Below are 22,555 nucleotides of genomic sequence, written 5' to 3' on the forward strand. Positions count from 1 at the left end.
CAGTCTGTAATTCCTAGTGCATCAAGTGAAGTCAAGTATTTGAAACTCATGATTTTATTTCCTTTTGTGGTAGCCAGTCAGTGTGTTAACTGCCGAAGCTTTTGGGACACAGAGGTAACTTAGCTAGCTAGCCACATTGCTTTCTCTGATACACATAAGGCATGTTTTCATGCGATTTTAAGATACTTGTAATTGCTTTTAAGAATGTGACTACTTGCACTGCCAGCAAGTAAAGTATGATCATCAATGTTATCACTAAATCACTCCTTCAAGTGACACGACTGTCAGTACAGAGACGATTTTGTCAGCAAGGGTCAGAAAACATGATAAGACGAACTCCGATTAAGAAAGTTTTGTGCGTTGCTGAGAAGAACGATGCAGCCAAGGGGATAGCTGAGATAATGTCAAATGGAAGGGCAAGAAGGGTAAGTAATACTCCCTCTGTCATAGACACTATAATAAGGGCAAAGAAGGGCATGTTGACTTCATATAACGTTGTCTGTTTATTGATCATGTTCTACCTTGTTCATAACATGCAACAATTTTCTCTTTTTGTGCTTGATCAATTTTTAGAGAGAAGGATTATCTGTGTACAACAAGTTATATGAGTATGAGTATAACTTGTTCGGTCAGGTAAGGTTGTCCTCTAAATACCAAACATCCTCTGTGTCACTTAACATGTTTCAACTGAGACTGATTGACTGGTTAATTTCAGGATGTCTCTGTGACGATGACATCAGTATCTGGACATCTCCTTGGTTTGGAATTCAAAACTCCTTTTCAAAAATGGTGAGCTGTTTTAGTGTATTTCAGCTAGTGACTTGGTACAGTGTTGAAATGATAACAACAACCACATTAAACTGTTCCTACATTAACTTACAGGCACAGTTGTAATCCAGTCCTGTTATTTGAAGCAGAGGTTGAAAAATATTGCCCTGAAAACTTTGTACAAATAAAGGTATAACTCAACTCAGATTTTAAACAAACACAACACGTATGTCAAAAGGCAATGTGTCAAATGTATTTTCTTATGGATCTCTATTGTGTTCACATGTAGAGGACTCTAGAGAAAGAGATTCGACAATGCCAGGCTCTTGTCATCTGGACAGATTGTGACAGAGAAGGAGAAAACATTGGCTTTGAGGTCATTGATGTTTGCAAAGCAGGTGAGTGTTTTTTCATGTACCATGTAAGCTTGTTCTGCAAGCCTGACCTCAATTCTAAGCTAGTGTAGTCTGACTGACTGTCTGTTGTGTGTGGTGGTGTTTGTGTAAACAATGGTTTCAATACAAAGTCTAATGTTTTATCTCAACTCTCTCACAGTCAAGCCAAACATCCAAGTGTTTCGAGCCCGTTTTTCTGAAATCACACCCAACTCTATCAGGAGAGCTTGTGAGACACTGACAGAGCCAAATAACAACATCAGTGATGCGGTGGATGTCAGACAAGAGCTGGATTTGCGCATTGGTAATTTTTTTTTGTATGTTAAGTTGTTAAGCTTAATAGTAGTGAAGAGCACACCTTTGTGCTAATAATTGTTCTCATTGAAACATATCTGTCATTTAAGAGATGTGTTATCTCTAATATTAACAATGTTAATATTTTAGGCATGTGTATAGTTTATACAATTTATTTGATTGCAAAGGATCTAAGTATCTGAAACATCCTGTGAAATTAATTAATTATCTTTTTTCCAGGAGCGGCATTTACAAGGTTTCAGACCCTACGTTTACAGAAGATCTTCCCAGCATCTCTCGCCAATCAGCTCATCAGCTATGGAAGCTGCCAGTTTCCTACCCTGGGATTTGTGGTGGAGCGGTTCAAATCCATCCAAGCATTCATTCCTGAGACCTTCTTTAAGATCAAAGGTACAGTTTCATTGTCCACATGCATGGTGTAAATTGCATATGCCTTGCATGGTCTTGCGTATGCCCTTCATCCAACAGACACTTATAACAAAGAGAGAATACAATGTGCTCATTTATTTTAGCAGTATGTTTGTTGACATGACTGAAAGAAAACCGATTTAATTAGCAGTTTATGTTCAGGCAGGGACCAGACACTGCCGCTGAAGGAGAAATGTTCCTTTTCTGTATCTGTGTTTTAAAAAATGTTTTGTATGAGTAACTACATAAACAGATGCATGTGACTCCACTTTGAAACTTGCTTTGGATTATAAATTGTTCTCTGGGAATGACTGATAGTTCCATCTTTTCTTACAGCCAAATATGGGGTTATATGCATTGTTTGGTCATCGCTTACTCTGAAAGGTTATATATTTTTCAGTGGTCCATGAACCAAATGAGGAGGAAACTGTGGAATTCGGTTGGAAAAGGCATCGTCTCTTCAGCCATACAGCCTGCCTTGTGCTCTATCAGATTTGCATGGAGGTTAGTCTGTCCACATATTGATGGAATAACTTTAGTTTTCTAAAAAGCCAAAGGAAAACATAGCGTGACTGGAATGTACTCCAATTATTATGACATTGTTTTGGCAACCGTGGTGAGTGTCATTTTCTCTTTTTTGTTCCAGGAACCCACAGCCACGGTGGTTGCTGTTACAAGTAAACCCAAAAGTAAATGGAGACCACAACCTCTTGACACTGTTGTAAGTGCTCAGAAATGAACTATGACTTTAGAACAGCCTCTTGACACTGTTGTAAGTGCTCAAAAATTAACTATAACTTAAGAACAGCCTCTTGGAGATACATGCTTGATTTTGATGTGCATTTGTTCAGGAACTTGAGAAATTGGCTTCACGCAAATTAAAGATCAGTGCGAAAGAAACCATGAAAATAGCAGAAAAACTTTACACTCAAGGGTAAGTCTGTTGTTTGTTTTACAGAGCCAAGGGCAAGATTACAATGAACCATTTTGTCCTGGATAATAATAAATAATAAGCTTTTTCCCCACCCATCAGGTTTATCAGCTATCCCCGTACTGAGACCAACATTTTCCCAAAAGACCTCAACTTGACCTCCCTGGTGGAGCAGCAGACGCAGGATAATGAGTGGGGGGGATTTGCACAGGGCATCCTGGACCGGAGTGGGCCCAATCCACGAAACGGAAACAAATCCGATCAAGCCCATCCCCCCATTCACCCCACCAAGTACACAAGCGGCCTTCAGGTGACAATGCAGCATCAAACATCATCGCTGCTGTAGGCGATGAATGGCAGTGTTGGTTTTATCCTCACAAATTTGATAGCTTTGTCTTACTGTACTTTCTGTTTTATGCAACACCTTTATTTTGTTTCCACAGGGCAACGAAAAACGTCTGTACGAGTTTATTGTCCGTCATTTCCTGGCTTGTTGCTCCCAGGATGCCCAGGGACAGGAAACCATTGTTGATATTGACATAGCTGAAGAGAAATTCTCTGCAAGTGGCCTTATGATCATTGCCAGGAACTATCTGGATGTTTACCCCTATGATAAATGGTATACAAAGGTACATAAACACACAGTCAACAGAGAGACTGTCTATGACCCTAGCGTTTTTTAATTCTGTTAGAAATAAAGTGAACTAAAAAAACGAATTGTTAGTTGAAATAAATGACTGCCATCTGAGCTCATGGAAATCCTGTACCACAACGTTTGTATTCATCTGTGTGTATGTGTGTTTGTGCCTTAGATAATCCCAGTCTATGAACGAGGGTCTCAGTTTCAGCCATCGGCCATAGAGATGGTAGACGGACAGACGAGCCCACCACAACTGCTCACGGAGGCTGACCTTATTTCCCTCATGGAGAAACATGGCATTGGTATGACCAGCCTCTTCTGACATCACAAGGAAATGGAATGCAGACAGTTTCTGGATGTAGTGAAGTAGAGGGTCAATTCAAGAATCCAAGAGTCTTCCCATTTGTTTGCATAGGATTTTGTGTCCTAAGTAGCTTCTAGCCAAAGGGTGGATAATGCACAACTAGAACACAGCTTTCTAGTTCATTTACGGTATGGAGTATGTGTACACAAATGCTAGGTGCATAAATGTGCACCTAAAGTACTCCGGACTTTAAATTCAGACCAAGTGTGGATAACGTGACAGACCCTTGGTGTTAATGACTTCATCTTCTAGGCACCGATGCCACACATGCAGACCACATAGAGACCATCAAGAGCCGAATGTACGTTGGGCTGACTGCAGACCAGAGGTTTCTCCCAGGAGAACTTGGAATGGGCCTTGTGGAGGGTCAGTAGTTTATTTTCTGTGTATTGTTTATTTTTTTAAACACATAAGGAATTACTATTTCTAGCCCTATAGTAGTTAGTTCTGCAGCTTTGTATACTATGGAAAATAGTCACACTGAATATTAGAGTGTTTTAAAGCTTTGATAAACACTGTTTTACAAAATACCTCTTATTAGAGCATGTAACCTCATTTTGTTATGTCAGTGTGTTTTACCCCTCCCTTGTAAACGGATTTATGGCATTTCATTCATAACATGCAGGTTACAACTCCATGGGCTATGAGATGTCCAAGCCGGACCTGAGAGCAGAGCTGGAAGCTGACCTCAAACTGGTCTCTGAGGGGAGAAAGGATAAAGCCTCTGTCCTGCCGCACCATGTGGCCAAATACAAGGCTGTCTTTATTGAGTCTGTAAGGAAGGCAAAGAAGTGAGTTATTTGTCAATGTATAATCTATTTGGCTCCATAATTATGTTTTTTTTTTTTCAAAAAAATTTAATCTAAAATAATGAATGTGTGTGAATTCAAGATGTGCATTTTTCTGTCAGTGATTTTCTTTTTTCTTCTTGCTATTACCAGAGGCATTATAGGATGCACAGTGTGCCTATAAGGACTTATATATATATACTACCTTGTCCTGACAGGTTGGATGAGGCTCTGTCCAACTATCTAGGCCAGGCTCAGGAGTACACAGAGCAGGAGCAGGCGATGGAGTTTCCCATGCCAGTGCGGAAGTGCCCCAGCTGTAACCGAGACATGGTTTTGAGACAGAAAAAGGACAGCACCATGTAAGACCAGAGTTCAGTGGGTGAAAACTTGACCTTTGTGTAGTGCCTGTGCAAATTGATCATTGCTATTTATTAGCAACTGTTCAGAGAAGCTGTTGAATGCAATTTTAGGTTACCTGGCTAACTGGGTAATCCTACTTGGTGCAATACCCCAACTCTTTTCTAAGTAGGTTTTTTTGGCAGTTTTTTTGTCAACCAAGCAAGATTTCTCCCCAGGGCTACTTGGCTGTAATTCAACTTCTTCCAGTGTGAAGTAATTGGTCGCATGCAAAGCTCAGCTTTCGAAAGCAGCTTCCCAACACTGGATTCTGCGAGGGTTTTTTGTTTGACTAAAGGAGTATTCTGATATGCACAGGCTGTATTAGCCTGGAAATGTCACGTTACTGCCCTCTATTCTCTATTGGGATCCTTTGTGTTTTCCCTTTACATTCTGCATGTATTTATCTCTCTCCCACAATCACTTCCTTTTGCAGGAAATTTCTGTCGTGTACGGGATACCCGGCCTGTAAGGCAGCTGTGTGGTTCCCCGAGTCTGTGCTGGAGGTCAGCCGAGACGACAGTATTTGTCCAACATGCCAACCTCATCCTGTGCACATGTATGAGCTAACATTTATGTGTAAACCTTTATATTCACATTTATTTATGTACTGTATATCTGTTTACTTGTATGCATTCAGCTGACTTATTCAGAGAGGTGTACAGAACAAAATTAAGTAGGGTACAGTTCAAAATGATTAATTGAATTATGAATTAATATGAATTGTGATGTTATGTATCAGTTGTATAAAATCGCAGTTCATTTTCAGTCATAATTCAATAAAAATCTATGGAGTCTATGAATTTGATCAGACTGTACAGAACAATATGTTATATGTGTTTGCAGGCTGAAGTTGAAATTCAAGAGGGGAAGCCTACCTCCCATGATGCCTTTAGAGTTTGTGGGTTGCATCGGTGGATGTGATGAGACTTTGAGAGAGGTGCTGAATCTGAAGTACCTGAGGCCAGGGGTAGGTGGAGGTGAAGGAGGAGGAGGAGGAGGAAGACCAGGCAGTCAATCCAGTTACAACGCCGCCCCACGCCAGCAGAGTCAGACCAGAGCAAACCCAGCGGCGAGGCCCAGGGCTGACAGCAGTAGACCACCCGCCCCAAGGCCTCGATCTGAGAGTGGCAGGCCCTCTGCTCCACCTCCTGCACCTGGCTGGTCGAGTCAGCCACCTGCTGCTGCCCACAACAACACCACGGTGTGCAACTGCAGCCAGGATGCGCTTCTCCTTACCGTGCGCAAGGAAGGTCCAAATCAGGGTCGGCAGTTCTACAAGTGCAACACTGGGAACTGTACTTTCTTCTTGTGGGCCGACCAGCAGAACGACCAGGGGGCAGGGCAGACCGCAGAGAGAAACCAGCCTCCTCGACAAACCCCTCAACCTCCCAGGCCATCCCTTGGGTTTGGTAACACAAACCAAGGGTTCGGTAACGGCGGGCCTGCTGGTGGAAATGAAGGGGAGACCATGTGTAACTGTAATGAACCGGCTGTCACCAGAAGCGTCATGAAGGATGGGCCCAATAAAGGGCGCACGTTTCACACCTGCGGGAAACCGCGAGAGCAGCAGTGTGGGTTCTTCCAGTGGGCCGACGAGAACGTCCCACCAGGTATGATGCTTATGTTTTCAACCCTTGATAAAAAACACTTATCTGTCTGACCTATGAACTGTTTATACATACAGCTGCGGAAAAAATTAAGAGACCACTTCAAAATGATCAGTTTCTCTGGTTTTACTATTTATTGGTAAGTGTTTGAGTAAAATTTACATTTTTGTTTTAAGAATACAAGAAAAAATTAAATTTTACTCAAACACTTACCAATAAATAGTAACACCAGAGAAACTGATAATTTTGAAGTGGTCTCTTAATTTTTTCCGCAGCTGTATAAATATTATATGATTGTAAATATAAATATATTTCAAAGAATTCTCTGTTACTTTATGACAATTCTGGCATTTCTTGTGGAAAAATGTTTGCTTCTACAATGTGTTAGAAACATCAATATGAAATCATACTGAACGTTTTTGCATTTCTAAATGATTTGACTGCAGCATGTATTGTATTGTTTTTCTTCTTCTCAATCTCTCTATCAGTCTCAAGAGGTTTCAACAATGAAGAAACAGAAAGAAGAGGGAGAAAGACGGGACCTTCCTCAACAAAAGCTCCGGCAGCCAAGAGACCAAGGACTTGTGGGATATGCCATCAGCCTGGACACACACGGACAACATGCCCACAGGGCAATTAAACAGGACTGCGGGGAACCTCAGAAATGATCAAAAATGATGGCAGAGTATGATGAATGATGACAGAATATTGAATTCAAATCAAGGTTATAGTCTGTGCCTATGAATCCTTATGTTATTAAACTCTGACTCTTTTTTTTAATTATCAAGCAGTATTTTTAGTAAAAAAATCAGTTGAGTTGGTAAATAAATGTAAATAAATTTGTCAGTGTGTTTGATGTTTTTTTGGCACATTTTCTGTAGGCACAATGATATCCCTGCTTCTTTATGAATGATGTGGACACCAGGAAACACAAAATCCACAATTAAGTTCCTATACATGTTGAAAAGCCTATGTTTGAACTGGGACATTGATTACATTTGGACAGGGACTGAATAAAAGGGAAAAATAAGTGTAGCTGTCGAGGCGATGTTGTGTAGTTTCAGGAAGTTATATTAATGCAAATATACTTGCATTAAAAAAAACATTTAGGCCGTCTTGTTTCACAGAAACTTAAAGTTAATGCCAACCCCTAAATAGTATGTCCTAACAATAATATACTGCAAACGGTCCGATTAGGTGGAGTCACATCATTATAGGACTTTGGGTGAAGCGGACTGTACCATTTTGAACAGCGGGTGTATCTTTTCCGGCAGCTGCTGTCTTTGCAGGGTCTGATCAAATTCTTGAACACGACCAGAAATAACCTGAAAGTCTGTCAACCTGAATTCGTCATGGCTGCTACTGGAGTTCTCCCTTTTATCAGGGGGGTAGACCTAAGTGGGAACGATTTTAAAGTAAGGCACTCATATCGATGTATAACGGTTGGTTAGAAAATAACATGTTGTATTTAGGTCGGGTAACGTTTTGTATTCTCGTGAATGTTAGTTAGCCTTAGCTTGCTAGCCAGATCAGTGCCTGGCTTGATGGCTAACGTGAGCTAGACTAATGTAAGCAGAAAACATGTAACCTAGCTTTCTTGCTAGCTGGCAGCAATACAGGGCGATAGCTATCCACTGTCAAAATTTGACATGACAAAACAAGTGTTCTCAGTTTAAAGTAACTTTGACCATCTAAGGATATATAGCCAAATAAACAACTGCTGTTATTGGAACATGAATTGTGTTAGCTTCTGCCTCGTAGTGTCGGCGAAGACGGACACAGCTCACCAAAAGTTGGCTGGTTAGCTGACGTTAGCGCTTTGATTCCCCCCTGTCTCAGCTGTTATAAATTAATTCTGTAATTCGAATAATCAGCTATGCTCTAAGCTAGAGATGAGGTACAAAGTAGGTTTATGTACCAAGAGTTTGTGGCTTTTTAACATTATAGCTGTGAATTGGTGCGTTTCTCAACATGTTTTCAAGTTGGTGTTAGCCAACTGACTGTATGTTGTGTTCATATTGTCTCTGGTGGATGTTCAGTTTTTGTAGTAATGCAACTCGTAGTATGTGTGGTGTACATTTTAAACAGATTCCAACACTACCATTATACTGCCAAAGTCCTAATCGGTAAATTGTATCTGTGTTAATAGAAGAAATAGCATTGCTTTAGAGGCACACCCACAAATGAATCAGGAAGCCGTATGACATCACTTCTTTTTATGTGGTAATGCATTGGTTAGTCTTATGTCCGCCACAATAACTTCACCACTGGCCCCCCCTGTGTTTCTTTCCACCATGACCATGATATCTTGATTCCAGGGGGGCTACTTTCCAGAGCATGTCAAATCTATGTCCAGCCTGCGATGGCTGAAGTTAAACAGAACAGGACTTTGCTATCTTCCAGAGGAGCTGGCCTCCCTCCAAAAACTGGTAATTACACTATTTTTAACTATCTTTACTGTATGACCATTTTCTTGACTGTTTTTGTAGCGTTTGGGTTCTTTTTTTCTAGGAACATTTATCAGTGAGTCACAACAGCCTGACAACCTTACATGGAGAGCTCTCCAGTCTTCCCAACCTAAGGGTAATAGAAAGAAACATTTTGTCTAAGCTTACATAAAGATTATTTTGTTTACAAAAACAAATGTACTGTTTTATGCTGGTACCAAGACTTCATATGTAATTTGTGATCTCGTGGAGACATAATCCAAGCTTTCATGTACCTATAGATTATTAAATGTAAATGCAAAAACGTTCTTCTTCTTTCTTTTTTTTTGCCACCCAAGGCGGTTGTGGCAAGAGCAAACAACCTAAAGAACTCCGGAGTTCCAGACGACATATTTCAGCTGGATGAACTCTCAGTACTGGTATGTAAACATTCCCCCTTTCCCTGAGTGCATCTAAGGATTGCCATTAGGAACACCACATGATCTGTGAAGTGTGCAACCTCTCAGTTGCTTGTTTTCTTTGCCCTTGTGGCGCCATCTGATCCTGTAACTCATTTCATGTTATCAGGACGCTTCTGTGCGTGGGGAGGAATAGCTAGATGTATTACCCAGTCCATTTATCACAGAGGTGCTGTGTATTGGTCTGTTTAGTTTGGAGCCTGGGCCCAAGGATTAAGCTGTTCTATTATCTCAACAGGACTTGAGCTACAACCAGTTGACTGAGATTCCAAGGGATCTGGAGAATTCCAGGAATATGCTGGTTCTCAATCTCAGTCACAATGGGTGAGCCTCAACCACATCACATCACATCCGACAGACATGGATGGATGCTTACAGCCATAATTAGCCTGTATTTTGATGTATGTACTAAAATGTCTCCTCTTTTTGCCCCCTACTCTAGCGTTGATAACATACCAAACCAGCTGTTCATTAACCTAACTGATCTGCTGTACCTGGACCTAAGTGACAATAAATTAGACAGCCTGCCTCCCCAGATGAGACGTTTGGTTCACTTACAGACATTGATACTGAACAACAATCCTCTCATGCATGCCCAGTTAAGGTAAATAAGAGCTATTGGCATGCAAGCATACTCTAAATGCTATAAAAGCACATGTTATCCTGGTTAATGACCCTTTTTCTTATTTTTATTAATAGACAATTGCCAGCCATGGTTGCTCTTCAAACCCTACATTTGAGAAACACGCAACGCACTCAAAGTAACATGCCCACCAGTTTAGAAGGCCTTGCTAATCTAGCAGGTACATGCCCGCTACGTTCTTTTCAGAGTCTGGAGATCTGAAGACGGGGAACATCACCCATTTGCAAAACTTCAGAGTAGTCTGCTGACCATTATTTTGAAATTTGCTGAATCATAACTCTTCTCAGTGGTTGCAATAGGAACCTGATCTTGTGACAAGAACCCACCAAGATATATATGAAACTGTCCGTAATTTCCATGTAACCAGGCCTTCACAAGCTAATAGAATTATCATACATATAAGTCGCCTCTTTATAGTTTCATAGGAATGTCCTCTGATTACAAGTCATTCTCAAGTAATCCTCATTACTGGTCAGAGTTGGTTATCATTTTGCCACCTGAGCTCAAGAATTAGGACTTTTTAATACTGATCTCTAACCCTTGTTTATAATTTTGGATCATCCAGTGATTGTAGATTGCATTACAGCAGCAGTGACTGATTGGGTTATCAACATTTGCATACATCTGTAATGATTGGATGAATTGTTCACAATTGAACAATGGGAATACGCTAAAGTGGACCATTATGACCAACCCACTTATGGTGATGACCACTGGAATGCTACAGCTGCGTAGTCATTAGTGAATAAGTGGTGGCATTCCACTTACATTTCATGAAGAATAGATATGGTACCTGCCAGTGACTCCTGTGTCTCCTCTTTTTCCAGATGTGGATCTGTCCTGTAATGATCTGACCAGGGTGCCAGAATGCCTGTATACCTTGGCCAGTCTGAAGCGCCTTAACCTGAGCAGCAACCAGATTTCTGAGCTCTCCTTATGCATTGATCAGTGGACACAGCTAGAGACACTGAACCTCTCCAGAAATCAGCTCACGTCTCTTCCGGTAAGAGCCGTCCTTGATGGATTTGTGTTTTTGAAGCAGGTTATTATTTGTCAGAAATAATTTGCAGTTATTAATGTTGTGGTGGCCAGATTACAATGCTGTAAGGGCTACTATTGATGTATACAAAGTGAACAAAGTCAGGTTTGTTGAGAGTCTATTCCACTTGCTGAACAGAGATGTTGATTATTCTCTTTGTCTGCTTTGTTCACAGTCTGCCATCTGTAAGTTGGCCAAGTTGAAGAAGCTGTATTTGAACTCTAATAAACTTGACTTTGATGGCTTGCCATCTGGAGTTGGGAAGCTGTCGAACCTGGTGGAATTCATGGCCGCTAATAATAACTTGGAGCTCGTACCTGAAGGCTTATGCAGGTGTGTGTTTCAGATGGTTTGTCAGAGGAGATGTTGTGACGTTAAACATATGTACTTTTTAAATGTAAGTTAAACGTGATGTATTTTCCTGTGCTGATACTTCACTGATGTCTGCGATAGGTGTGGGAAGCTGAAGAAACTTGTGTTGAACAAGAATCGCCTTGTGACGTTGCCAGAGGCTATCCATTTCCTCACAGAATTAGAAGTAAGTATCAAATAGACTCTGAAACAGTTTCTAAGGGCTCTTGGAGGTAGACCTTAGTGGCCCATATCTGTGTTTTTTTTTCTTCTCTAGCCCAGTAATTAGATCACCTGCCTCATGAATATCAAGAGCTGTTGCTACCTCTCAATTTGACCTCTGACTTGATTAAATCTCAGGGGAGGGAGTTGTGTTATTTCTGCTTGAAAGAGAGCTCTTTGTATGTTACCTTTTTGAATTAAACCTTATTGTCATTGTGCAGAGTACCGGTACAAAGCCAATTAAATGCATTGTATGCATAGAAAGTGAGATTATTGTGAGGGATATATATATACAGTGGGGAAAATAAGTATTTGAACCCCTGCCGATTTCCCAAGTTTGGCCACTTGCAAAGAAATGAGTGATCTATAATTGTAATAGTAGGTTTATTTTAACAGTGAGAAACAGAATATCAACAAAAAAATCCAGAAAACTGCATTTTATAACATTTATGACTTTATTTGCATTTGATGCAGACAATAAGTATTTGAACCCTTAGCAAAACATGACTTAGTACTTGGTGGAATAACCCTTGTTGGCAAGCACAGACGTCAGACTTTTCTTGTAGTTGGTCACCAGGTTTACACACATCTCAGGAGGGATTTTGGTCCACTCCTCTTTGCAGATCCTCTCCAAATCCTTAAGGTTGCGTTTTCAATGGGAGGGAATCAAGGAATGAGGTTCAAGCCCAATATTCCACATTACATGGCCCCATCCATAGTCCCCTCGATGCAGTGGAGTCGTCCTGTACCCTTGGCAGAGAAACAGCCCCAAAGCATAATGTTTCCACCTCCATGCTTGACGGTGGGGATGGTGTCATATTCAGCATTCTTCCCCCTCCAAACGCGGCAAGTCGAGTTGATGCCAAAGAGCTTGATTTTGGTCTCATCTGACCACATCCTGTCTCCCAATCCTCCTTAGAATCATTCAAGTGTTCATTGGCAAACTTCAGACGGCCCTGTACATGTGCTTCCTTGAGCAGGGGGACCTTGCGAATTCTGCAGTACTTCAAACCATTACGGCGTAGTGTGTTGCCAATGGTTTTCTTGGTGACTGTGGTCCCAGCTGCCTTGAGATCATTCACAAGCTCCCCCTGTGTAGTTCTGGGGTTATTCTGCACCTTTCGGATGATCACCGATACCGCATGAGGGGATATCTTGCATGGAGCCCCAGACCTAGAGCGATGGACAGTTGTTTGGTGTTGCTTCCATTTACGAATAATCGCACCAATAGTTGTCTGCTTCTCACCAAGCTGCTTGCCGATGGTTTTGTAACCCATTCCAGCCTTGTGCAGGTCTACAATCTTATCTCTGACGTCCTTGGTCAACTCTTTGGTCTTGCCCATGGTGGTGAGGTTGAAGGTGTGAAGTATGATTCTTTGGACGGGTTTCTTTTATACACGTCACCAGTTGAGATCAGGTGTACCTTGTTAGGCCTAATGAGGACTAATCTGTGTGCTTCTTGGGCACATAACTGGTCATTGGGAGCCAGAATTCTTGCTGTTTGCTTGGGGGTTCAAATACTTATTTTCTGCATCAAATACAAATAAAGTCATAAATGTTATAAAATGCAGTTTTCTGGATTTGTTTGTTGATATTCGATTTCTCACTGTTAAAATACACCTACCATTACAATTATAGATCACACATTTCTTTGCAAGTGGCCAAACTTGCTAAATCGGCAGGGGTTCAAATACTTATTTTCCCCACTGTACATGCTAAATGCCAGTGTCATTTTGAATGAAGTTGTTTATCCCATCCTAAATTGTATACCGCATATTACATTAAAGCAAACAAAAAGTGGAAAATGATGTTTAGAAGTACTCCATTCCTTGTGTTCCATGGAGTATGTAATTTAACTTAAACTTGTTTTGCAGGTTCTGGATGTTCGAGAGAATCCTAATCTGGTTATGCCCCCAAAGCCAGTGGATCGGACAGCTGAGTGGTACAACATTGACTTTTCCCTGCAGAACCAGCTACGTTTGGCTGGTGCCTCTCCTGCCACTGTGGCTGCTGCTGGAGGAGGTATTGTTTACCCACAGTACAGTGCATCCCTGCTATGATTATCGTAATTAAGGACTTGTTTTTGTTTTTCTCCTCCTTACAGCGTTTTTCCAGTTGTCTGACTCTGCTGCTCTCTTATTCCTGTCATATAGGAACAAATCAGAGAGACCCCCTCGCCAGGAAGATGAGACTGAGGCGACGCAAGGACTCGGCCCAGGACGACCAGGCCAAACAGGTGCTGAAGGGCATGTCGGATGTGGCCCAGGAAAAGAACAAGTCCATGGAGGTGAGGACATTCAACACACACACACACACACACACACACACACACACACACACACACACACACACACACACACAGTGCATATGTCTATCTTTTGTGTATCTTGAGATATGAAAGGTGATGTAGAACTTTGCTGATGCAAGTACACTTTATTAGGCCTCTACAGTTATATATATATATATATATATATATATTAGGGCTGTCAATAGATTAAAAAAAATTAACTAATTAATCTCACATTTTGAAATTCATTAATCTAGATTAATCGCGATTAAAAGTTTGTTTGTCTGTTTTTTTTTTTTTTTTTACTTCCAATGAAAAAGATCTCAATTTCCATACATTGTCAATCAAATGAGCTGTGACACCCAAGTAATTGTCATTGCTGACTGATGTCCAGTGGTCACCAGTAAGGGTGACGGTGGCAGCTTGCTCGAGGAGCTGAATTTTTCATGCTCTCTCGCCGTCATAAAAGGAATGTATGCGAGACACAATGGTGCCCCTCGACGGTAAATCGTAAGAGTTGTCTCCTGAAGCAATTTGAATCACCTCAGTCAGCCCAACGTCCTTAACTATGTTGATGGTCCGACAGTCACTGCTAAAGCGTTGGTAACCTTTTCACGGACTGGTCTAGTTATTTTACTAGAGAAGTCATAGAGTGTGGGTTGGCGACCATCTAACCTGGGACTGCTTTCTGTCGGGTGCTTTGCATTAAGGTGATAACTTAAAGACGAGCTGCTTCTGTGATAGCTAAATTCAATTTGACAAATGCTACATACAACTTTAGTTTTGTCGATTGTTCCGTAATTTTGCCTATTAAACAGAAACTTTCCGCCCAACAATCCCTCAGCTCTCTCCATCTTCAACTACCGCAGTGGTTCTCAAACTTTTTCTGTCATTCCCCACTTTGAACAAGGGGGGCTATTGGTAGGCCAAGCCCCCTACTTACATTGCCCGAGGGGACACAGGTTCAAGTCTGGCCTGATGTAATTTCCCAATCCTCTCCCCTCCTCTTCTCCGCATCGCTTCCTGTCATAACTTCATAACTATCCAAATAAAGATAAAAAAAATAAATAAATTAAACTTAAAATATTTTATCGCGTTAATCGCGGCCGCATTAATCGCATAGATCAACGCGTTAACGCTGACAGCCCTAATATATATATATATATATATATATATATATATATATATATATATATTAAGAATGTGGTTGGTCAGCACGTATAACACCAAGGTCATATTTGTTCATCTTTCAGGGAGTGTAGATGACTTGTGCGATTAATTCTGGAATAAATGTGCTCACAAAGTATGGGACTATTTTTGTATGAATGAAGAAACAAGCATGTTTAATGTGTGTGTCTGTGTGTAAAACATAACTACGCCAAATTAATTTCTGTTAAAGTCTGACCTTGGTCTCTTGTGCTTTGCCAGGAAAACGGGGATCTGAAATACGCTGACCTGAAAACGAAGCGCTGGGATAAGAACCTGGAGAAGCCTTCTCTGGACTATTCTGAGTTCTTCACAGAGGATGTCGGCCAGATCCCAGGTGTTACTGTATGGCAGATTGAGAACTTTGTGCCCATGCAGGTGGAAGAGGCCTTTCAGGGGAAGTTCTATGAAGCTGACTGCTACATTGTGCTCAAGGTTGGACCCACCACCATTAGAAACAAAAAGTCCTACTTTATCATTTATTCCTCAAAATGGGAAACATGTTTTCATGTTTTCTGCTTTATTTTCCAGACAAGTTTGGATGACAATGGAGCGTTGAACTGGCAGATCTTCTACTGGATTGGGCAGGAGGCTACTTTGGACAAAAAGGCAGGCGCTGCCATCCACGCTGTCAATCTGCGGAACAACCTGGGGGCGGAGTGCAGGACAATCCGTGAGGAAATGGGAGAGGAGAGTGAGGAGTTCAGTGCGGTTAGTGCAATACAGTGACTCCCTATTTCACTACAGTAACAATACCAGTAAATCCTAAAGGAGGAGTACTTCTAGCTATTTTTCAGATGATTTGTTAATGTCTTAGTGTGTAATGGAGTTTGTATTGTAGGGACCTTGACTATAAATTGCCACCTGATTCCCCAGCAGGAACACCATTTGTGAAGCATTTTTAAGGGATAATTTTTTACAAGTACTAAAAATAATTAAACTATTTGCAACAGGGAAAGTAAGCTCATGAAATCATGTTAACAAATAGTGCATTCTTGAATCATGACGTTTTCTTCAGTTTTTGAGACAACCGTTCTAGTACAATATCCCAGGGAGTAATGGAATGGGGTTTTGCCTTGTTATTTCTGGCTGTAGAGCGTTCAAGTAATGCAGTATTTTTGAATTAAAAAAGCCAACTGGCGTTCATGGGTCGTTGGGGTGATTTACTGTCTTGGTTGAGTAAACTGAATTCTTACGTATGCTTGTAACCCTTAGGTATTTGAGAATGAAATCTCATACATTGAGGGAGGAACTGCCAGTGGATTCTACACAGTTGAGGACAACCAGTATCCAGCAAGGTGAGGAGGAAACGTTGCTTGAAATCTTAAGATAGAACAGGTGTACAACAGGCTCCAATGTTGCTCACCCTAATCTCTGTTTTGACTACAGGCTGTACCGAGTGTATGGAAAGAAGAATATCAGATTGGAATCTGTCCCCGTTAAGGCATCTTCACTTGACCCACGGTAAGCCCCTGACAGTCTCTAATTCCCCCCTCTGTAAATAAGAGTGTACTTTGGCTAAGGTGGTTTTGAGGTCCTTGTGGTGCATATCTCATGCCTTATCTTTTGTGTGTCTCAGGTTTGTCTTCTTGATGGACAGTGGTCTGGAACTGTTTGTGTGGAGAGGTGCAAATGCCACACTCAGTGGCACCACGAAAGCCAGGTATGGCACCGGACTAAGCTTTGTGCCATGAAAATTCTTCTGTGCTAGGGTCTTCAATACTGCCACCAACAGTGGTCCATAATACTAGTGCAAACACTACTAAAATATCATACACCCCTGTCTACAACAGATTTCCATGTACCACTAATATCTAAACCACCAATTAAGTCCATCTCGTTTTGTAGACAGTAAGCCTAGATAAGCACATCAAATCACTGAAACAAATAGTTTTGCTTGGTTTTCCATCAGTGTTAAGTTATATCATTGCTGTATCCAACAGATTATTTGCAGAGAAGATCAACAAGAATGAGAGAAAGAGCAAAGCTGAGATCACATCATTAATGCAGAATTCAGAGCCCCCTGAGTTCTGGGAAGCACTTGGAGGTCAACCTGAGGAGATCAAGAAGCATGTTCCCGATGACTTTGCACCAATTCGACCCAAGCTTTACAAGGTTTGGACTACAGCTATTTCTCTTGGGACTAACACCTTGTTTTGGTCCAGCGAAACTAGTTCAGTTCTGGTGAACTCTTAGGTTAATTTAAAACAATTGTTATTCTATTAGGTTGGACTGGGCCTGGGATACTTGGAGCTTCCCCAGATCAACTACAAGCTGTCTGTGGAACACAAGAACAAGCTCAAGCTGGATGTCATTCCTGAGCTCAGACTGGTAAACATCTACTAACTGGACTATAGTTTCCTGTCGGTGTAGTTAAGCATATCTCCCTGTTTCTGTTTGGAATTGTCCTGAACCACTCTGCTCTTGTTTTTCTCTAGCTTCAAAGCCTTTTGGACACCAAAGGGGTCTACATCCTGGATTGCTGGTCTGATGTGTTCATCTGGATTGGACGCAAGTCTCCAAGGCTGGTCAGAGCAGCTGCCCTGAAACTGGGACAGGAGTTGTGCAGTATGCTGCACCGGCCCAAACACGCTGTGGTCACCCGCAACCTGGAGGGGACGGAGCTCCAGGTAAACCCTGCAGAAAGAACACCCAGATTATAAACTCATTCCATTGGGATTTATAATGATATGAGATGTTGTCTGTACATTTCAACTATTTCATGGGTTCACACAATAAGACATGAAAAAAGTGTGTTGTATTTAGGCAAAATATGTTTTGGTTAAGCTTTGTAATTAAACAGTTCAAGTAACATAAGACATTATGTGCATTGTAATGTCATTTTTTCAGTTTTTGTCTGGAACACTGTCACTGAGTTCTTTGTCATGGTTCATTCTGAATGTTTTTGTTGCCTTGAACCCCATTTGAAAAAAGGTCTTCAAGTCCAAGTTCAAGAACTGGGATGATGTGCTCAAGGTGGACTATACTAGGAATGCTGAAAGCGTCCAACAGAAAGATAACCTGTCTGGTAAGGTGAAGAAGGATGCAGAGAAGAAGGACCAGATGAAGGCAGACCTGACGGCCCTCTTCCTTCCCAGGCAACCCCCTATGCCACTCACTGAGGTAACCAATCAAGGGCCAGTATTCTGTAGTGCTGTTTCTGACATTTTAGCGCATTAATCCTATCCCATCTGCACCACACACATTCCGACAGTTGGTGTTTTGCTTTGGTTTTAACTCTTACCTCTTCACTCAGGCGGAGCAGATGATGGAAGAATGGAATGAAGATTTGGATGGAATGGAAGGATTTGTTCTGGAAGGAAAGAAGTTTGCCCGCTTGCCAGAGGAAGAGTTTGGTCACTTCCATACTCAGGACTGTTATGTATTCCTGTGCAGGTAAGCATGGGTGGTGTGTGGTCTCTTGCCCATGCTGTCTGTTTTGCAGAATCTTTCTTAAAGTTACAATATGTAGTTTTTGGTCATCAAAAATACATTCTAGAAAATAAACCAACCAGGTGATTCAGAAAATATGCTTTAATACAGTTTTTTCCAGTATTCTTGTGTATTTGTGTTGTCCTGACAAAAAAATGCATAAAAACATAACATCTAACAACATTTTCATTTTTTGATAGCATAATTTGGACATTGCACTGGCTTGTAAAATCTTGAAATTTTGTCACTGGTCATTTGATGTTTGATTGTTGTGATGCTCAGGTACTGGGTGCCTGTCGAGTACGAGGATGATCCAGAGAAAGGAAAGGGCAGAGGGAAAGGGGGAGAGGATGCTGATGACGACGAGAAACAGCCGGAGGAGGACTTCCAGTGTGTCGTGTACTTCTGGCAGGGCAGGGAGGCCTCCAACATGGGTTGGCTGACGTTCACCTTCAGCCTGCAGAAGAAATTTGAGAGTTTGTTTCCAGGCAAACTTGAGGTATTCATACAGTGGCTAGATCAATCAGAAATTCACACGAACAGCTAATGTTATTTCCTGTGCACAAAGGTGTTTTTTGATGTAGCCTCCTGCTGCAATTGTAATATATTTATTTTGACGACAAATCTTTGTGCAAACCTTGAATAAGGGGTTTGAAATATGCTATAATGTTTAGTGCTTTAACACTTTAATTTAATGTTTAGGTAGTAGTTTACGGTTTTCCACATCATAGCAAAAGTTGAATGCCTTTATCATCCTAAAATATTACAAATTAAAATACTCGTGGACTTTCATAGATAGGTTTGTTCATTTCAGGTGTAATAATATACATCTCTGTCTGGTCTAGGTGGTCAGAATGACCCAGCAGCAAGAAAACCTCAAGTTTCTTTCCCACTTTAAGAGGAAGTTCATCATCCATAAAGGGAAGAGGAAGTTGAAGGTGGACAACGTTCAGCCAAGTCTGTACCACATCAGGACAAATGGCAGTGCCCTGTGTACTAGGTAACCATAAGCTACTCCTTATGTCAGTGCTGAGAGGAGGAATACCTATGTTTCATCAGTTTTGTTCTGTGTTTGTGTACAAGGGGTTTTTAAAACAAATGTTACGAACTGGTTAGTTACTAATGGAGGTTTAGCAGTAAAGGTATCTAAAATAATTGATCTGGTGGTGGAAGTCTTGGTTGAAGGGGCAAATGTTTGCCATACTTTCCCTCCCCGCTGTTACGAATGGACAATATTAATATCCTATTCTTGACTTTCAGGACGATTCAGATAGCCACAGATTCAAGTAACCTCAACTCGGAATTCTGCTTCATATTGAAGGTAACGTGATTTGTGCTTTTGCCCTGTTACATGGAAAGTAGCTTTTCAAAACCATGACCAGTGTCCCATAGCTGTTTGTGCTCCATCCTGTAGGTGCCCTTTGAAAGCACAGACAACCAGGGAATAGTGTACACGTGGGTGGGCCGAGCAGCAGACCCAGACGAAGCCAAACTCGCTGAGGACATCATGAACTGCATGTTTGATGACACCTACAGTAAGCAGGTAAAAGAAATAATCGCTTGCATGGCAAATCGAATGTAGGAAACATCTGTTTAAAAAAGACATTGAATAGAAAATCTTAAAGAGAAGTTGGAGACCAGAGCTGACCAGCCACCATTATTACCATTACTAGGTTATAAACGAAGGAGAAGAGCCTGAAAACTTCTTCTGGGTTGGCATTGGCTCACAAAAGCCTTATGATGAGGACGCTGACTACATGAAATATGCTAGACTCTTCAGGTTGGTATCTTATTCATAATCCCTTTTTTCATAATTCAGGGATTGTGGTTTTAAATGAAATTGAGAGAAAGGGACTGGCTTTCATTTTTTTAAGTTTGTTTACTTGCATTTTTTAGGTGTTCCAATGAAAAGGGTTACTTTGCTGTATCCGAGAAGTGTTCAGACTTTTGTCAAGATGACCTGGCTGATGATGACATTATGCTTCTGGACAATGGGAAAGAAGTGAGGATCTGTCTATCTGTCTATCTGGGTGTAATGTAGCTGTTAGAGAATTCTTCTGCATTGCATAAAGTTTCTTAAGAAAGAGGATGTTTTGTGCCAGATGTCTCTCTGTGTGCTTGCAGTAGATGTTGTTTATCTACCTTTCAGTCTATCTGTCTGTTTGTTTGTTTGTGTGTGTGTGTGTGTGTGTGTGTGTGTGTGTGTGTGTGTGTGTGTGTGTGTTTGTTTTGTGTTTCTTTCAGTGTAAATACAAAAAAGGTGCATGATAATAGTATTAATTTCAATGCTTTAACGTGAATAATAATATTTTGGGTTTCTTGTTTGCTCCCAGGTTTACATGTGGGTGGGCACTCAAACCAGCCAGGTGGAAATCAAACTAAGTCTGAAAGCTTGTCAGGTAAAACCAAATGACATTGTTGCATCACCAGAGCTAATCTTCCGTAGTTTACACTGAAAACAAGTCCTCTTTACAACTACACTGGAAGTATTACATGTTCATCTACCAATCCTTTGTTTCAGGTCTACATCCAGCACATGAGGTCCAAGGAGGCAGAGACCCCGAGGAAGCTCAGACTAGTACGCAAGGGCAATGAGCCTCACTGCTTCACGCGTTGCTTCCATGCTTGGAGCACCTTCAAGACGGCTCTTGCATAGAGCCTTCATGAGGCCTTTTACCGCCAACCCTACAGCCACCTTGCTCCACAAACCTTAGACATTTACACTGCAAGAAGCCCTCTGTTTCCGTAGGACACTGCAATATATTATCATCACCTTTCCTTACAAAGCTTGTATACATGTATGGTACGTTTGCTATGGATTTCAACAATAGAATTTATTTTTAAGTGTTTGGTGGTTAGCTTGAGAAGGGTCTTAGAGTTCGTTTCAGAGGTCATATGCAATATGTTATAACTCATATATTTTTCAGTGATATCTTCATCAAGGGATTACTCTTTTTTTTTTTTTTTTTTCCCATCACATATCCATTAACAAACAAGTACATAAAGAATTTATAATGACAAATGGAAAATGTGTATGGATGCTTCTATGTTGGCAGATTAGCTTGTTCAAACTACTGTGCATATATTTCTGTTGAACGTTTTCTTATTTTTCAGTATTTGAAGAGTTCCATATCAAATACAAATGATTCAGAGGCTTTAGTCCATACCATGGACACATGAAAGACAATGCCTATGTAGAATGAAAAGCACAAAGAACCTGTCAGTTTTTGTTGGTTCATGCATTCCTCTACGTGGTTTGTGCCATTGACAGCTGATATGGTTTTGGTTCTTTTGCATAAGAATGCCGTCCTAGCAATTATGTAAGAGCTTACGCCACTGTATGGGGAATTTACTGTGCCAAGAATGACTGAAGATGAAAAAGCTAGGTTTGTAAGGTGCTGTCTTCCCCAATATATATTGTTGTAAAAGGAACATTTTGTAACTCGTTTAAAAGCTGGCTGTCCCTACAAATTCCTCAAGAAATTGCCACTATCAAGTTTATCATGTCCAAAATACAGTCAGAAGTGTTGTGGTCTTGCCAAGAGATTACATGTAGAGATATTTCTGCTATTTAGAAACGTAACAGTTTTAGTGTGCATTTAATATTTTAACCAACAATTTATATATATTATAAATATATATAATGACACAAAATATGCTCACAAGCCACTGTAAACTGCCTAATTTTGTCCCACACTCTTTGACCTCTAAATGATTATGTACTTTCATTGTCACTGTAAAATATTTCTTGCCTGTAGACCCACCTGCAGATGCTCTATTTATGTATTTTATATGGAAATAAAGTTTTCTCTCAAATATTTGATTTCAAGTATTTTATTTACTTCTCTAGTG

At 40.9% G+C, this 22,555-nt stretch overlaps 2 protein-coding genes across 2 annotated transcripts; both read left to right on the forward strand.

Moving 5' to 3' along the window:
- Positions 1 to 86: 86 nt before the first annotated feature.
- On the forward strand, positions 87 to 7,805 carry top3a (DNA topoisomerase III alpha). Its single transcript, XM_042704254.1, has 19 exons — positions 87 to 425; positions 574 to 633; positions 716 to 789; positions 883 to 958; positions 1,058 to 1,166; positions 1,324 to 1,467; positions 1,698 to 1,868; positions 2,287 to 2,390; positions 2,533 to 2,607; positions 2,738 to 2,820; positions 2,920 to 3,127; positions 3,261 to 3,446; positions 3,630 to 3,759; positions 4,074 to 4,187; positions 4,447 to 4,612; positions 4,828 to 4,971; positions 5,445 to 5,567; positions 5,855 to 6,621; positions 7,107 to 7,805. Exons 1-19 carry the CDS (start codon positions 237 to 239, stop codon positions 7,256 to 7,258), a joined length of 3,075 nt encoding a protein of 1,024 aa, XP_042560188.1. The 5' UTR covers positions 87 to 236; the 3' UTR covers positions 7,259 to 7,805.
- Positions 7,806 to 7,882: 77 nt separating this feature from the next.
- flii (FLII actin remodeling protein) lies at positions 7,883 to 22,521 on the forward strand. The gene is made up of 30 exons (XM_042704253.1): positions 7,883 to 8,033; positions 8,937 to 9,047; positions 9,130 to 9,201; positions 9,404 to 9,484; positions 9,762 to 9,847; positions 9,966 to 10,127; positions 10,223 to 10,326; positions 10,994 to 11,169; positions 11,381 to 11,538; positions 11,659 to 11,743; positions 13,653 to 13,800; positions 13,932 to 14,065; positions 15,494 to 15,706; positions 15,803 to 15,982; positions 16,487 to 16,569; positions 16,661 to 16,735; positions 16,851 to 16,934; positions 17,215 to 17,386; positions 17,498 to 17,602; positions 17,710 to 17,901; positions 18,206 to 18,394; positions 18,528 to 18,667; positions 18,986 to 19,202; positions 19,549 to 19,703; positions 19,964 to 20,024; positions 20,118 to 20,246; positions 20,377 to 20,483; positions 20,600 to 20,705; positions 21,037 to 21,102; positions 21,225 to 22,521. The coding sequence occupies exons 1-30, from the start codon at positions 7,971 to 7,973 to the stop codon at positions 21,357 to 21,359; spliced, it is 3,789 nt and encodes a 1,262-aa protein (XP_042560187.1). The 5' UTR covers positions 7,883 to 7,970; the 3' UTR covers positions 21,360 to 22,521.
- Positions 22,522 to 22,555: the final 34 nt, after the last annotated feature.

Source organism: Clupea harengus, unplaced genomic scaffold (genome assembly GCF_900700415.2).
Source record: "Clupea harengus unplaced genomic scaffold, Ch_v2.0.2, whole genome shotgun sequence".
In the NCBI taxonomy this organism is placed as follows: Eukaryota; Metazoa; Chordata; class Actinopteri; order Clupeiformes; family Clupeidae; genus Clupea; species Clupea harengus.